Source organism: Acartia tonsa, chromosome 12, assembly GCF_053477335.1.
Source record: "Acartia tonsa isolate MP-2025a chromosome 12, ASM5347733v1, whole genome shotgun sequence".
Taxonomy (NCBI): domain Eukaryota; kingdom Metazoa; phylum Arthropoda; class Copepoda; order Calanoida; family Acartiidae; genus Acartia; species Acartia tonsa.
In genome coordinates this window covers 25,812,568-25,831,516 of record NC_137271.1, presented here as the reverse complement: position 1 = coordinate 25,831,516, position 18,949 = coordinate 25,812,568, and the positions used below count along the sequence as shown (strand labels likewise).

The window sequence follows — 18,949 nt, the reverse complement described above, 5'->3', positions numbered from 1 at the left end:
AAGGGTTCTTAAAAGCTTTTAAATCTTTTTTGTGTGGGTTCAGATTCAAAAATTCTAAATTTGAAAATGGAAGGTCGAGCTTATCCTCTTACATTGCTTTAAAGTACCTCTAGAGGCGTAGCCGCTAGGAAAACAAATTTCATAGTTATTTTCTACTTTTCTTGTGTTTCTAGCAAGATCTCGTAAATGGAATGATCGTTCAGCTAAAAGTAAAATAGGTGGCTGGCGTATAAAGGAAAGATATATTAATAGTTATTTCTCGCATAGTATTATAAACAGCTTTCCGCGGATATAGAAAGTACAATTATGAGATTAAAACTAGTTTTTTTAAGCCCCGAGGTGCCGAAGGCACCCACTAAAAAAACTGTTTTAATCTTATGATTGTACTTTTTTATATTCGTAGAAAGCTGGAAATAATACGATGCTAGACATAGTTTTTTTTCGTATGGATGAGAACCGGTTCCTATCCACCGGATTCGAATGAATACGAGAAAGAAAATTATACCTCTACCTTTCTTATGAAAGAATTCCTTCTCAAGGATCTCAACATTTTAAGGAAAAGTCTGAAGAAAAATAAAATAAAACTAGACAAAAAATAGTAGGTATTTTATTTTTAAAACAAGGATGACAATATCCATAAAAGCGAAGCTCTGAAAATTAATGTCGAATCAAAATTGTAAGTAAATTTGTTGAAAAACTGCTTAAATACAGGATAATGCTTAAGAACATACTTACGTTTCAAGGACTTGATTATAGAGATGCTTCGCTTATAACATTGTACTTTGTTGTCCTAGGAATCAGTATTCTAAAAAATCAGATCAATCAGATAATTTATCATATAAAAATTTGTTGTTAAAAAAAGTTAAAAATCAACATAAATGAAATGGACGTATGGATATTCTGGTAACGATTATAGAGTTGCTACTCTTTTAAATCGCACCTAACTTCTAAAGGAATCACCATGCAAAGTTTGAAATCGATAGGATGAATCCAACATGCCTAAATTATCGAAAAAAAACTATCCGTTCTAGACGGACGGACCGACCCTAATTATAGAAAAGCTTCGCTTTTAATAATATATTGATTAACACACAGTTTGTTTTGTTTCTTGCAGCTCGACTTCTCCTTTTTCTTTATCTGTTTCTTCTATAAAATATGAATCATTTCTGAAAAGCTGTATTTTGACAGATTTTTAAATTAAAGTAAAAGCGGCAATTATACAAAATACTGTTTAATTTTCCTTTAAAAAGCATTACTAACTTTGAGGTAAATAACGAAAATAATTTAGAAAATGGTTGATAAAAATAAGAATAAAAAAGGATGACAACATCCATAAGTAGCGAAGCACAAAAAATAAATGGATGGATAAGAAAGTTTAAGACAGATGTTCAGTGGGATAAGAAAACTAGAGAATGTTTGATTAATGTTCAGTATAAAATCACGAAACCTAATGGATAGCATTATAGCATCACCGATAGACTACCAAATTAAACTATAAAGCAGCTCTGCAACAGGCAAACTGATAAATTATATAGAAAACTTAACAAGAAATATGATGATTATCATTCAAATATAAAAATGGAGTTGAGTGGCGTGCAAAGGGTTTTGCCATAGAGCACACCCAAAAATTGAGAGTGGTGTAGGGAAGGTTGAGCTTTAGAAGATTGTATAATAGAGAAGATGATTAAAGTCCCTCAACAGATTATGACGTCATTCGATAAAATAGCCAATGAGAGACCAGTATACACTGTAATAGACAAATGGTAAAATTTATGCTGGCCTCTCATTGGTTATTTCATCGTATTACGTCATAATCTGTTGAGGGACTTTAATCATCTTCTATTATAGACCACAAAAGAGGTGTTATTTAGAGTTAGGCGGTTGTATCCATATTCAATAAAAAGATAAAATTTAAAATCATAAAAATCTTTCAAACTAAATAATGGATTCATATTTTCCTGGGTTATTATTGGTATGATTTAGATATTTTTCTTGATGCTTCACATACACATGGTAGAATATTCCCAAACCCACTAATATCACCATGGCTGAAATTAAACAAGGATGAAATTAAAGCAAAGCTCCATCATTAGCAGGATCATTGACAATTAACATAAGTAGCAAAGTGAGTTCTATAGCAGATTATCAGTAGTCATAAAGGAAGGAGGAGAAATGATAAATAGAAAATCACGAAACCTTTGAAAATAAATATATGCATATCTTATGTAGCATGAATGACAGAATCACGGAAATTAGTCATTTATTGCATTGTATGACAAACAAGCTTTCCGCGAATAATAAGATTAAAAATTATAACTAACAAAACTGGTATTAATTGTATGGTTTTTATTTCTTGGAAAATTGCCTGTATTACGATGCTATAAATGGTTTTTACAATATGGCTGAGAACCGGTTTTAATAAAGTGGGTATTAATCAATTTGTAAGCCATTCTGGAAAGTATCAAAAAAGGACAATTCTATACAAATTTGGTGCCAATAAAAGCTGTCAACATTAAGATCAATAGAATTGATTTCTGGACTTTCTACTAATAGAGGCCTATAGGGGCATTTGAGGGGAAGTTGACCCATTTAACTTTCAATTTTAGTTTTAAAAAGAAAAGGTTAAAAAATCAAGGGGCGATTCTTTTAGGAGGGTGTTGATACCCTCCTCAAAAATATTAATAAACTTTCCCAGGACCTATTAGAAGTTATATTGTAAAGTGATACCATATCGGTTTAGCGTATAACCTAAATACAGATAGAGATCCTGATACTTTAATATAAGGAAGAACGGCAAATGATTAAGACTGCGACAGAGAAATATCACTTCTAGAATATAATCATACTTCCAAATCCATAAATTTTCATGGTCTGTTTTCTGCCCAATAATTCGTTGACAGCGCCTGAACTGAGGGAACCTAATCCTCTACCTGAAAAGTAATGAAGAAGATCATTAAACTGTAAAATATGTTGGTATCCAAAGTTTAGAAAGCATATTTTCTTCTGAAATGACTCAAAAACTTTGGGGACTTTTACTAAACCTTGATATTGTTCAAACTTTTTCAATTGGATATGCCTGAAAAGTTGTAAATATATTTCTTGATGCTGTGAGTATTGGTGCAAAAAATGGGGACATGATTCCAGTGACGTCATATTTTTCTTTCCCGAAAAAGGGAAGGGGGGAAGAAAACCTCTTCAAAAGAGATGGGGAAAACCCCCTTTTCTCCCATCTCTTTTTTTCTTCCCCCCCTTCCCTTTTTCGAGAAAGAAAAATATGACGTCACTGGAATCATGTCCCCATTTTTTGCACCAATACTCACAGCATCATATTTCTTATTTATTTACATTTTGAGTAAAATATCTTTTTATTTTCCTATCCTTTGCGTGTCTGATTAAGACTTTGAAATCCCAGGGTGGGAAGTGACAATTGAGAATAAATTGGAAAGATCCCTATTTTATCGGTGTCAATACTCTATGAAAGTCAGAATTAAACGAGGGAGAGAGTGGATATTGGGCTGTTAATTCACAAGTCTCCATAGTTGTATAATACTAATTTCGTATTCGTTGTCTTAATAAACTTACATTAAATTTTAATTGGTTGGTTAATTGTCCGAACGATTTGAACTCTAATTTTAATCTACAGAAGGAATGGTATGTTTTCACAATTGGGGATCTACATCAATTAATCGCCCATTGTCTTATCCCTTCAGATCCCTGAAATTAAATGTATCCTTGCCTAGAACAAAAGTGAATGTGGCACAGAGCCCAAGAGATGTTCCTCTGAGATGTTCAGGGGCCACAAGGGCGGCATAACCAACCACACCCACCCACTAAAATTAAGGTTATAGCAATGGATATAGGATATACGTGGATATAGAGACATTGTTCATCAATTTAGCTTGTTAATATGAACCTCATTTATTGGTCAGTTCGCTCATCCAATAATAGAGGAGGGGATGGGGTAGAGAGGTAGGTGGGGGAATCGTTATTCAAGCCAGCTGCAAGCATCACTTTATTAGAGTACATGAAAATCTGGTGCAACATTCATGTAATAGAATATTTATTATTATGTAAAAAAAATTTCGTACAGATGAATCATGCGAATTGTAGATTTTTTTAGATTATCAATTCATAACAGTTACCATATAATATGCTGCGCATGATAAACATTTTTTGTAGAGGTCTTATTATTTCCCTCTTTTGTGCATTTATATGTTTAAAATTGATTAGGAGTATTCTTAATACTTCATGCCATTCTGTATTTATATGGTTTATTAAATTGGCAGTTTCAAAGATGGTGAAATTTTTAGTTTATGTAAATTAAGATGATCATAGATGACATATAAATTGAACTAGCTGTTTTTAAATGTACATATTATGACATGGTTCCTAGTTAAATAACAAATACTTGAGCAAAATATTTAATAAATAACAAATATATGTCAGTATGTCTGCTAGTTTACTTACCATAGGCATGCACAAATCAAACATATTTATGAAAACCAGAGCTATAGGTGTGGCATCTTTCTCATAAGCACTGAAAATGTATATATGTATTTATCATCATATAATTATATATTTCTTTTTTTATCATCCTGCCTGCTAAAAGCCAAAAAACCTTCCCTGAACAAATGTAATACTTCTCTGAAGATTGTGGATGATATCTTAGCATATATACATATAGATGAGAGGCAGACATTCTGTTGCTTTAATATATAGGTTAACTAATATATCTACTGTCTATCCATTTACCTCAGAAAAAGAACAACTGTAGGTTTAACTGTGGATAGAATAGAACATATCAAAATTAGATTCATATCACCAACCTAAGAAAACAATGATGTATATTAGAAACATACAAAATCCGCGAGTCGGCTCCTATTTTTTTCTGGCTCCCAATATCGAATCTCATATGTATTATAGTAAAGATTATAAGCAAATTTACATATATAATCCCAGAATTTTGGGAGCTAAATAATTTCTTCAAAGGCGATTTTTTTCAAAGATTTTTGGTGTTTAGGAGCCATTTTACAAATCTGATATGTAACGGTAATAAAGATGTTAAAGATAAGAAAGTATTGTTTATAAATAATCATAAACTTAGTAAAGTTTAAGTTTTATTGAATGCAAAAATTCACCCAATCTCTTACTTATATTAATATGAAATTTAAATTCAACTGGAGCAAAACCAGTTAGCAAAACCTAACTTCTTTGTTTATGAACGGATTTCAAAAATTCTTTCACTAAACCCAGGGTGGGGAGGTATCGAGTGGGGTTGATGGGGGAAGAGGGGGGCGACCTCACCCCCCTAAATTTTTTCATTTTTTGTTTCTTAACCAATTAAAAAAATTCTTTCACACATGACATCACCAACCCCCGGAGAAAGAGGGAGGGGGGTGGGAGGTATTTCCCCCTCTCCCCACATTTTTTTTAACTTTCTTGTTTCTTAACTTATTTCAAAAATTCTTTCACACACGTAATCACCAAACCTCAAGGGAGGAGGGGGGGAGAGTAAGTCCCTGCATTCCTTAATCCAAACCTCCTAACACTGCGGGCAAACCTAACCTTAACTTAACACACCCTAACCTCCCTTTTCTGGACCCTGCGGGGATCTCCAATCCTACAGGTCTTTATTTCCAACCCTGTAGGAAACTGCTTAACCATTACTTAACCTTACATAACTAAACTAAAATGACAACATTCAGTAAAGTAAATTTTAAAAAAAACAGACGAATATTGAAATAGAGAGTAGCTGCAAATTAGCCCTCTTTACTTTAAATAAAGAAAACTTAAAATTTGTCGTTTTTTTGCTTATTGCTTCAGGGAGGAGACAATGGAATGTAAATTCTTCCCCCCCCAAAAAATCGTCTAATTTGTCTTTACGTAGTTGGTACTTTCTTATGATAAGATGGGATATTTTTTCGGCATTGACTAATCCCTCCCTGTTGTAATCTGAAAAAGTATATTTCATTTTATTAGAAAAAGTAGCCTTTTGATACTGCCTCGTTGTTGAAAATTTTAATTAATACCTAAACATTTCCCGAATAAAAAAAGTAAATAAAAGATGCTGCAGTTTTTAAACGCATGGGATGTCAAAGTAACCAATTTCATTGAAAGGCAATACATTTTTTAAACAGTTCCCATGGAGGAAGGATTTTCTTCATTCTTCATCATACAGGGAGGGAACATTAGGCTGCTCATTACTCTAGTCCCCAAAGTTTTATAATAACGTTTTTTTATTTGTAGGTGTAATAACTTTGGGGATTTTTTAAAATTTTATATAGCTTATCCCTTTAAGTCTCTGAGTTTATGGCTAATATACCCATTATACAAGTTTCCGTTTGCTAAAATCAATAGATTTATTGCTTTAGATGGTTATTCAGAAACACATATTAAAAAAAATTTTTGGCAGAAGAAGATATTTTTTATAATTGACATATGTGTTACATTGAGTAATAAATACCTTCAAAATTAATGATTTGGTCGAAAACTTCCTATACTATTTTCCTTATTGGTATAATTTTGAAATTGTAGATCTAAACCTTTTATGTCTATTGCCAAATTTTCCAAAACTTCAAAATAAGTGTTCTTTTAGAACAGCAAAAAAAATAGTTTTTCTATGATTAGGGTTAGTACGTCCGTCCGTCAGTAGTTAATTTAGGCTGGTTTGAATTGCCATATTAAATTCAAACTTTCAGGGACAAACCTTTAGCAAATATTGCTGTTAATTGTATCCTAAGCTTCACAATCAATAATTTTGTAAGCCTTATTATTTATTCATATAAACAAAAAAACGGGAAAGTTTGTTACCAATGAAATATATGGACGCTAGACTATTGCAGAACAGCGAGGAGGTACAACAAACATTACCAGAAAAATGAAATGTGATAGTTTTTTGTTGTTTTCAATGTACACTTGGTGCATCTGTTTAGATTCCTCTCATAAATTAGCATTTATTTATTCTTTTGTCCCTGTCAGTCATGCTAATAAAGACATGGATTTGCCCAAAGTTTTATAATAACATTTTCTTATTCGTTAGCTTAAAAACTTTAGGTACTCTTAATGAATTTTGAATGGTTGATTTATTAAATTGAGTGTCCATACGTTTCAAGCACCTACATAAGGGGTTATTTTGTGTATCAACATTGGGGATGTACATCAATTAGTCAGCCATAATCTTATCCCTTTAGATCCCTGTGAATTTTTTTTTATTTCAAAGTTAGAGACAATGTTTAATTTTAACGGAAATTTACAAAATAAGACACATTTTTTTGCAGCTACTCTTCATCTTACTTTGGCTGAATCTTCTCACTAACTACTATGGCTGTCCTTCCGTATGTCAGGTTTAGGTGATAACGCAATTTTCTCGGCCACTAATTAAGATAAAGGACTCTTTTTTTCTGTGTCAATTCTGTAAATATTTGTCTCAGAGTCTGTTAGTCAGGTGACCAAAGGTATAAATGTATAATTATAGAAATGTGAATTTCCCATTTGTTTTTTCAGATGGATAGATAGATAGATATATTGTATATTGAATGTCATATATATTGATAGGTATATGATTAGCGCACCCCCCTGGCAAACCCTGTTCACGCCACTGAATAATGAATTCTACAGAGAGAGAGGGACAATGCGCTTTTTTTACACAAGTACCCAAAGTTTTATGATAACGTTTTCTTATTTATTGGCTTCACAACTTTGGGGACTTTTGATAAATTTTGATTGGAAAGTGTCCATACGTTTTAAACACTAATTGTAATCTAAGGGGTTATTTTGTGTATTAACATGGGGATATACATCAGCCATAGTCTTATTCCTTTAGATCCCTAGCATATTTCCATAAAAAGGCTTCAATCAAATTCATAATAAACTTCTGTTATGGAGATTTACAAGGATAAAAAGTTAAAAACATCCTTAAAATCAGATCTTTAAAAAAATCAAATTTTTAATTATAGTTCTAAGCAAGGTAACTATGTTTTGGTTGTTAAATTTTTGGTCAAATTACAGAGTTGCTTACCTTATAGAAGAATCGCTATTATAATTCAAAATGGACGTACTTACCGTTGTAGATAAAGATTATAACAATAGAGTTGTTTTTCTTCCAAAATGATAGCTTTTTTGTTATCAGAATCAAAAACAATTTTGTTTAAGATTTATAACCAATAGGACAATTCTTTTATTTTACATGAACTTACTGATAGAGTTTTCTGTTTTTCTGTACATAAACGTATGGACGTACTGGAATACTAAAGTTATAGAGTAGCTATTCTACAAATAAAAAGGAGCTACACCACAATACGTCACCTATTATGTTTTATATACAGGCAATAAAGTTGGGTGGGTGAATATATCCAACTCGATTATCAATTATTAAATTAAAAGTATTGCTCAGTATAACCCACTTATCTTTAATACCTTTTTTTATCAGAAACAAGAATTATCAGTTTTCAATAATTAAGCTTCAAAACTTCTTTATCAAAATAAATGATTTGTGAAATAATGAGAAAACAAGTTGTCTTCTCAGTTTTCTGTGGTTTAGAGTTTGTCAACTTCCTGTGCATTTGTAGTCAGAGAAAGAGCTGAGGGGACATTATGGTGTTTTTATGCTAGTCCCCAAAGTTTTGTAAGTACGTTTTTTATTCGTTGGCTCAACAACTTTGGGGACTTTTATTGAATTTTGTTCTGTTGGTTTATTAGGTTGAGTGATAAAATGTTTCAACCACTAATTTAATTAACAGAAGGGATAATTTTGTGTATCATCATTGGCGATGTACATCAATTTATGGGCCATAGTCTTATCCCTGATTTATAAATGGATATAGAATATACGTGGATGAAATCAAAGGAGAAAAATTGTCGTCAATTTAGGTTGCAATTTTCCCCTACATTTTTTGGTTGAGCCGTTTATCCAGTTGGAGGAAAGAGGATGGGGGAGATTGTTATTTTAGCCCGCTTCAGAGTTTACTTGATTATTATAGAACATGAAATTCTGGTGTAAGATCCAAGTAATAATACATCCATTGATTTATAGTACTTTAATTCATAATCCATGCCCTGCTTTTAACAGTAGATGCCAAGTTGGCAATAGAAGTTTAGAGGGAAGAAAAAAATCATTTTTAAGAGAGGAAAAAAATTCAACCTTTCCAACTGTAATATTTAGAATTTAGATAGCATTTTATCTGTTTTCTTGCATTTATCAAATAAATAGCCCAAAACCACAACAAGACACTTAAAATTCCAACAATTGTCAAGATCTTAAGCTTCGCACAAAAAAAACTTTGTACTAAAGGGATAAGACAATGGATGATAAATTTATTTTGATCTTCAGTGATCTTAACTAAATTGCACTCTTTCTGTTAATTAAAATAATAGTTTAAAAGATTTTAAAAGTTAGGACACCATTCTAGCTCAATTCGTTTGCTAGTTATCGAAGAAATAAGTAATTTTCAAACCTAGAAGGGTGCCGCTGAAAAATTCAAGTTTTGGCCACTATCTGGGCTAGGATTGAGCTACATAAGATTTAAACACAGCAAAATGTTCGTCTCAATGAGTAGAATAAGCACACAAATTTTGGTGAACCTAGGACAATTTTAAGGGGGCTGGACCAAACAATGTAACTTCCATCGATACAAGTTTTGGCTCACTCTCACTAATTTCTGCCTCTCACGTATTGAAAAATCTAAGTTTTCTCCACCATTTGGGCTAGGATCGAGCTACCATCGATGTTAAGGTGTCTAAATGAGCGTCTCACCGAGTAGAATTCACCCTCCTAAGATGAAGATCCTAGGACAATTTTTAGATAGGCGGACCACAAGATGTAAGTCCATCGATACAAGTTTTGGCTCACTAAAATTGAAGTTACAAGTCGTGGTCCAGCCCCCTTAGAGTTGGAATCTTGACCCCAAATTTTGTACATGTGTGTAGCATATTGAGACGGACATTTTGCCACCTTGAAGTCCAAAATCGGTTGAGAAACAAAAAAGTTTTCCTAGGAAAAACTGATTTTTTGGATTTTAATGAGCCAAAAATTGCATCAAAAAATCAAACATCGTTTGGTCTACCCCCCTAAAAGTTGTCCAAAATTAACCAAATTTTTTGTGTGGGTCCGTGATGTCGAGACGGTCATTTAGACACCTTCACATCGATTCTAGCTCAATCCGTTCGCTAGTTATCGAAGAAACATGGATTTTGTCAATTTGGTATTTAATGTTTTTAAACATATTTAATAAGTGTAATTTTGAAATCTAGTGTATTTTCTTGGGGAACTATGATGTGCGTCTATCTTGGTGACCCTTTATGGACTTGATGGAGGTTTTAGCGTTAAATGGCAACACAAAAGTGTCTACTAAGCTAGTCTACGATGTAAAACTGTCCTTTAGAGGGTAGATAGAGCCCTCTTAGCTTAGTATAGAAGGCTTATAAATAGACTACGGTTGGAGATATCTTAACAACAGTTAGTTAAAGATCTTTAGTTCTAGCTTCCAGAGGGCTACTTTGGGGATACCCTGGCTTAGCTGGGTAGTAGATAACCTGGGTATTGGTGTCCTGGCCTAAGGAAGAGTGTCTTGAGGCTGGATTACGGTAGTCTAATTGCGCTTAAGTAGGGAAAGGGAGCCTATAACTGGGCGAGGGTTAGGGGTAGAGTAGTGTAACCTTCTCCCGCTTGACAAGGGTTACTGTATATGCACAATAAATGGTTTCAATATCTCAATAGACAAACAATAAATTAAGCCATTTTCTACTTTCAATGCAGGGATTCGAACCTTAAACATTCATCTAGAACTGTGACCTGTTAGTATGTTATAACTGAAGGTCAGACATTTCTAAAAATGTAAAGACCAAATTTTTGTGACACATATTGCCATTTGTAGAAGGTAAAAATGAATAAAAATTAATTTAATAAATAATCAAACTTTGAAAGGGCCTGAAACCTGCAACCTTTGTGATATGAACTTAATTTCTTGTGCAAAAATTGTAAATAGATAAGTCTATTAGCTAGTTTTGAAATTTTGTTAAAATGTTAAAAGACCTCGAAGCTAGAGTGCTGGTTATGGAAAAACCAGAAAAGATAAGTTAGATTAGATTAGAGTTGACTGATTTCCAAAAAATCACTTGGAAGTGGTACATAGTTATAAGAAATGTATATACACAATAAATGGTTTCAATAACTCAATAGACAAACAAGAATTACATTGTTGTAACCTAAAAAAAACACTCAAAAATATCAAAACTTTAAAATGGCCTCACACCTGCCACCTATGAGATATGGCATTGATATGTAGTGCAATAATGGCAAATAAATAAGTCTATTATCAAGTTTTGAAATTTTGTTAAGATCCTAAAAAAACTCGGAACTAGAATGCTATTTAGGTTAAATCAGCAATGTTAGGTTAGGTTAGGTTGTAGTTGACTGATTTTCAAAAATCAACTGGAGGTTGTTGATAGTTATGAGAAATGTATATGCACAATAAATGGTTTCAATAAAAGACAAACAAGAAATTGAATTTTTTATGAGCTTATTTCCAAAATACAGCCATTTTCCACTTTCAATGCAGGGTTTTGAACCTTTAACCTTTAGCTAGAGCTTTGACCTTTCAGTATGTTATAACTACAGGTCAGACAATTCTAAAAGTATAAAAACCAAAAATTTTGGTCAATTAGGAGCTGAGCTACGATTTTTTAAACATCAAAATTGTCATTTTGGATTGTTTTTTTGAGGCTCGAGGCCGCCAGAGGCCACCAATCACTTGCTTAAGAAGGAGCAAAAATGACCAGCTCGTCAAGCTGATATCATTAGACACTTAAACTTAATCTGATTTGATTCAATCCATTAAGGTTAAAAACTGAAGTTACCTCTAAATTTTCAAAATTGGATTATGTTTTCTTCCCGGTCATCAAAAGTAGCCTAAAACCTGCTCTAATAAAATTTTTGAAGATTTACTATTTTGGCCCATTTATGAGGGGGTAGTCGAAGCGGACTTTAGCCCTCCTGAGCCTCTGAAATGAAAATGTCTGCAAAATTGTAAAAGTGTACCCAGATTATTGGTTTGCTGAACCTAAAATAAGTTAATTTTTTGGCCACTTAATCTCTGGCCTCCGAGGCCGAATTTGGTCAATCTGAAAACACTTTTACTGTAAAAAAATTTCATTTGAGTATTTTTCCAACTGTCGTTGAGCCTCTATGGGCAGGTTTGATGCCAGAGATTAGGCCTTATTTTTTTGCTAAAAACACGAAAAGACCGAAATGCTTCTAAATGCTGTTCTTAAAATACACTGATTTATAATTCTTTCATTAAAAAATGTATAGAATAAGGAAAATCTGTAGGTAAATATGTTTTTTATGAAGTTTTTAAAAGTTTACATTGCTTTAAAAAAAATGTAATTCGTCATTTAGAGAAAACAAGGATGACAACAATTACTAGAAGCAAAGATTTATCGATCAGACTGTCATTCAAACGAACTTTAACAAATGTAAACGATTCCTTTAATCAAACAATTAAATATCAGCTGAATTAGAATTCTGAAAAATCATCTATAATACAAAGTAGCTTGATGTCTGTCTGTCCGTCTGTCCGTCCGTCTGTCCGTCCGTCTGAAGCTTAAGATCTCAGTAACCACTGAACCGATTGGATTCTACTCTTCAGGGTATATACCTATTGGTCCTGTGGTGGTTTTAAGCTATTTTCTTGGAGGGTGGGACATCCCCAACCCCCCCTAAAAATGAAAATTTCCCCCCCCCCCAAAAAAAAATTTCATATTTTTTTCTAATTTTAATGTTTTTTATGTTTTTATATATTTTTATATGTTTTTATTAATTTTTATTATTTTTATATTTTTTTTATACTTTTTTATACTTTTTTATATTTTCTTTATATCTTCAATTATTTTTCTTCTTTTTAAATTTCTTTTCTTCTTTTAAACTTTGTTTTATTACATTCAAAAAGATTGTGAAAACATCCTTCTCCTGTGGGGGCAAAGCCCCAAAAAGACTAATGGCAAAGAGATTAAAAAAAACAATAAAAAAAAGAAAAATTTCAAGGGTTTTAAATATTATAAATCAATATAAAAAGTTATAAAGAGTTATAAAATGTTATAAAGAGTTATAAAATGATATAAAGAGTAATAAAATGTTATAAAATACAAAAAATATCTAAAAATATGTAAACAAAATTTTTTAAATTCTCCCCTGAACCTTCAAAAATAAAGCCCCTAGAGGCTAGGGGCGAAGCCGCTAGTTTATCATAAAGTATTATGGACAATGTGCAACAAATAAAAAATAAAATGTCATTCCAAAATATACATATTTTAGACGATCTTATAGTGATGCTTTACAGTTACAGACAGACAGACAGACGAACAGGTCTACCAAATCTAAAGTTAGAAAAGCTGCTCTTTTAAAAGTTTATATTTTATCTTAAAATATATATTCATAAATTGCAGAATTACATTAAAAAAGAATCCCAAATGTATTGAATCTCAAATGAACCATCATTTTTGCATTACATGAATATTTGCAAATTTTTTATATAAAGAAATAACAAATCAAATAAATTTTTGTAAATAAGTCGGATTCAAGTGATTTATGTTATTGAAAAAATATGTAATTTTATTTTCATAAGTAGCGTGGCTTCAAAAAACTAACATCGAGAGAAAAAAGACCACATAAAAAATATAATCATCTTATTTCTAATAAATCCTTTATATATATAAGTGCCCAAAATTTTGTGCGAACATCCGAGAGAATGTGTTTTCAAAACTTTGAGCAACAGTATAATTTTCAGACCAAGAAAGCTTAATTTATTTTTAAAAATACGAAAAATAATTGAGTATATGCAATGCCATAGGTCCTGTGATGGTTCTAGGCTATTTCAATTTTAGATTTAAGCCTTGGTTTTAAGCTATTTTTGAAGCCCTTTTAGATACAGAGCCATCCTAAAAATGAAAGTATGTCCCATATTTAATTTATTTTGCAACAAATTTATGTTGTCTGATGTTGTCATCCTTGTTTTGGTAAATTTATGTGCTGTGTTCATTTTTAAAAAATTATTATCCAAAATAATCCTTCTATTAAAGTAACAGTGTGTGTGTGTGTGTGTGTGTGTGTGTGTGTGTGTGTGTGTCTGTGTGTGTCGAAGGATTTCGCTAAATTAAAAACTAAACTACCCTCCCCCCCATCCCCACCTCTACAACCAAACAAGGAGAGGTTAAAAGCCTGCCCAGGATTTATATAATAAATAATTATTTTAATAGAGATGCTTTTCCTAATACATTGAAATCAGATGAATGTCATACAAAAAGATGTTGTAAAAAAAACATTAAAAATCACCCTATTTTAAATGGACATTTGGATTTTCATAGAGTTGCTATGCTTTCTAATTCGTACCTAACTGTTATTGGAATCATCATGCAAAATTTGAAAACAATAGAACAATTCTAACCCATCCAAATTACCATGCAGACAGAATTAGAAAAAAGTTTTGTTTAAAAAAAGGTTTTCAAGAAATTTGAACAGTATAATGTAATAATGGAACATATATAGTCTGGATGACATAGATCTAAAGGGATGTGACAATGGCAGATATATTGATGTAAAACTCAAAAGATGATACACAAAATTACCCCTTCTGTAGATTACAATTAGTGGTTGAAACGTTAAAACACTTATTGGACTAACCAATCATTATTCTTCAAAAGTCCCCAAAGTTGTTAGACAAAAAGAACTTTGTGTACAAGTGTAATAAACAGCCCAATGTCATCTTCCTCCCTGGTATAATGTAATAAGTGAAAATGTATGTAGCCTTGATGTGCATAGGTCTTACAAGTTTTCACCAAAAATTTCAGCTTTCTACATTAATAGTAGTCAAGAAATTCATGTTTCCCCTTAGCCATACAGATGGACAGACGCACCAAGTTATTTCTAGAGTAGCTTTGCTAAAAAAATATAACATTAAATGATATTTAAATATTTCTGTATAACAAATTGTTATAATATAACGAGGGATCTAAAGGGATAAGATAATGGCCGATATATTGATGTACAACCCAAAAGATGATAAGAAAATTGCCCCTTCCGTAGATTACAATTAGTGGTTGCAACATTTAGACACTCAACTTAATGAACCAACTAATAAAAAGCCAAGAAAAATCCTCAAAGTTGTTAAGCCAATGACTAAGAACAAAACATTGTTATGACTATGGGGACTAGTGCATTAAACAGTCCAATGTCCCCTTCCTCCCTGAATCTACAGAAGGGCTAATCTTGTTTATCATCATCGGGAATGTACAAGATTTGACTATTGTCTTATCCCTTTAGATCCCTGAGGTAACACCATGAAAGAAATGTGAATTTAAGATTGTTTTTTTTTCCAAATATATTAGGGATTCTAGGAAAATAGCTTAAATCCGCCCTCTAAGATATTTATAATAGAGAGAGGGTATAATGGGCTTTTTATTACATTAAACCTCAAAGTTTTATGATTACATTTTCTTACTCATTGGATTAACAACTTTGGGGACTTTTAATCAATTTTGATTGATTGGTTTATCAAGTTCACTGTTTAAATGTTTCAACCACTAATTTCAATCAACATAAGGGGTAATTATGTGCTTCATCATTGGATATGTACATCAATTTAGCGTCCATTGTCCTATCCTTTTAGGTTTTTTCTATTGATGAACACTTTGTCTCTAGCCTCTGGAGGAAGACGTGGGATGTCAGGAAAATAGCTTAAATCAACCCTTAAGATATCTATAAAGCTTACCTGAAAAGAACAACCAATTGGGATCACCAATTTTCGAGAATTTTACTTTATATTACTTTTTAAGTGGATAAAGTCATAGTGATTTATTCTATAAATTGTAAAGTATCTGGATGTGTGATTGAGTGTAAGTCCTATAAACGTCTTAACTATTCAATGTTAAATTGTCATAAAAGCTTAGCTTTGTTATATGGACAGGTTTCAGGTTATTTCTTTTTATTTGATTCGATCTATCTATCTGTATATCTATATATCTAACCATCTATCTTTTAATCTATCTATCTATCTGTTTGTCTGTCTGTCTGTCTATCTGTCTGTCTATCTGTCTGTCTATCTATCTATCTATCTATCTATCTATCTATCTATCTATCTATCTATCTATCTATCTATCTATCTATCTAACTAACTATCTATATATCTATCTATCTATATATCTATATATCTATATATCTATCTATCTATCTATCTATCTATCTATCTATCTATCTATCTATCTATCTATCTATCTATCTATCTATCTATCTATCTATCTATCTATCTATCTATCTATCTATCTATCTATCTATCTATCTATCTATCTATCTATCTATCTATCTATCTATCTATCTATCTATCTATCTATCTATCTATCTATCTATCTATCTATCTATCTATCTATCTATCTATCTATCTATCTATCTATCTATCTATCTATCTATCTATCTATCTATCTATCTATCTATCTATCTATCTATCTATCTATCTATCTATCTATCTATCTATCTATCTATCTATCTATCTATCTATCTATCTATCTATCTATCTATCTATCTATCTATCTATCTATCTATCTATCTATCTATCTATCTATCTATCTATCTATCTATCTATCTATATATCTATCTATCTATCTATCTATCTATCTATCTATCTATCTATCTATCTATCTATCTATCTATCTATCTATCTATCTATCTATCTATCTATCTATCTATCTATCTATCTATCTATCTATCTATCTATCTATCTATCTATCTATCTATCTATCTATCTATCTATCTATCTATCTATCTATCTATCTATCTATCTATCTATCTATCTATCTATCTATCTATCTATCTATCTATCTATCTATCTATCTATCTATCTATCTATCTATCTATCTATCTATCTATCTATCTATCTATCTATCTATCTATCTATCTATCTATCTATCTATCTATCTATCTATCTATCTATCTATCTATCTATCTATCTATCTATCTATCTATCTATCTATCTATCCATCCATCTTTCCATCTAACTATCTATCTATTCATCCATATTTCCATCTATCTATCTATCTATCCATCCATCTTTCCATCTATCTATCTATCTTTCCATCCATATTTCCATCTATCTATCTATCTATCCATCCATATTTCCATCTATCTATCCATCTATCATTGTCATTGTTAAAAAACAAAGTTTAACCTTCAGTTTTTCTAATTGACTTTCCCTTATTTTAAACATCTTTTAAACAGTTGAAAAATATCATGGATAGATAGATAACATTTGTTTTGTTTTATGAGCCCTAAAAGTAATTAAGGGGGGTGGGGGGTGGGGTAAAGAAGAAAGGGGAATAAGTGCTAAAACGAGCTTACAATAAACAGGAGGATATGCGCCAACTCTCGGAGCCACTGTCTTCCCCTACTCCGTAAACTTTCACTCATATTATAGAGTGAAGGGGAAAAAGGGAGGGGGGGGGATATATGTGTGTGTGTGTGTGTGAAAAAGACAGACTCCTTCGTTAGACATTATTGTAGATATTTTAGTAGCAAAGCTACTCTATAATTTACAATGTTTGTCCTTTAGACACAAAATAGGGGAAACATCATTTTCGGATCCTATAAACAACCAACTATTAAACATTCATGGTGGTCGGGCTGATTTTTAGTAGATTTTAGGCTATTTTTATATTTTTCATCAGACTTTTGGTGTTTAGGGTTCAATTTTCAAATGTTTTCGTAGATACAATTTTTTGTGCTTTTCTAATTATGGATGTTTTCATCCTTGTTTCTCTTTTCAACAGTTGACATATAAGAAGGATATATGGACCAAGATATGTGAGAAAAAAACATTGTAAACATGGATATTAAGGGATAAGACAATGAATGATAAATTGATATATGTACATCTCTAATGAGGATAGACAAGCTTACCCCTTCTGTAGATTGAAGTTATTGGTTGAAATGTTTGGACTAGTTTTGAACTAACCAATCAAAATTTAGTAAAATTCCCCAAAGTTTTAAAGTAACGAATAAGATATCGTGGTTATGAAACTTTGGGGACTAGTGTAATAAACAGCCCATTGTCCCCTCCCTCCCTGCATTGTAAAGAAGTACTATATCTGAGAGGGGGGGGGGAAGGTGTGTGTGTAACCGTCTCCTCTAAAATTTTTTACTTTTTTCATAATAAAATACAATGACCAGTACTAATTTTAATAAATACGATTTTTTGTCTGAAGCTAAAATTCTCAGAAATTACTGGTCCTAAGGGTTTAATTTTCAGGAAATCTTTATTAATGTCTTTGGGTTGTTTTAGACTATTTTTCCAAACTTCCCCTGTCCTGCCATAGAGGTTAGGGACGAAGCAAATAGTATGTTAAAAAGTAGTAGAATTTCTGTCTATTCATTCTACTAATTTTTAGAAAAACAAGGACAATGTTTAAAATAACAAGGACAATCTAGTTTATGTTGATATGTAGCGCAGCATTTAAAATTTACACATTTTAGGATGAAAAGGTGAAAGAAATGAAAAAAAAGATAGAGACAGAAAGAAGAATAGAAAGATGGACATACTGATATGTCCTTTAATTAGTTTATTTGTGAAAAAAGTCGTTGAGTTCAGACCTTTTTGGGTGTTAAAAGATATTTAATGCTTTGATGGCTTCAATAAATCTTAATGTGTGTTAAAAGAATATTTAAAATTAAGGACAATAATGTTGACAGGTAGCGCAGCATTAAAAGTTTGTTAACCCTAATAAATAAAACAGATGATCTCACTAATGGATGAACCGATATGGTTCTCCTTTACAGAGAAGCTTCTTATAGAGACTGCAAGGGGGCAAAACTGCTAGTCTTAATATAAAGAGAAAGAGAGAAATATCAATTTAAAAATAATTGAAGGAACAAAAAGTATGGATGGACATACTTTAATCATAGAGTAACTTT

General features: G+C 31.6%; 1 protein-coding gene across 1 annotated transcript in view; it reads right to left on the bottom strand.

Annotated features, from left to right (window-relative positions):
* Positions 1–591: 591 nt before the first annotated feature.
* The window catches only part of LOC145334077 (uncharacterized), a 64,484-nt gene continuing 46,126 nt past the window's right edge, over positions 592–18,949 (bottom strand). Inside the window, exons 20-25 of the mRNA XM_080179360.1 lie at positions 4,753–4,826; positions 4,468–4,537; positions 3,737–3,830; positions 2,847–2,930; positions 1,961–2,048; positions 592–1,148 (exon numbers count right to left, since the gene is read on the bottom strand). Of these exons, the coding sequence (XP_080035486.1) occupies positions 1,085–1,148; positions 1,961–2,048; positions 2,847–2,930; positions 3,737–3,830; positions 4,468–4,537; positions 4,753–4,826 (474 nt within the window). The 3' untranslated portion in view covers positions 592–1,084. The remainder of the gene's footprint in view (positions 1,149–1,960; positions 2,049–2,846; positions 2,931–3,736; positions 3,831–4,467; positions 4,538–4,752; positions 4,827–18,949) is intronic.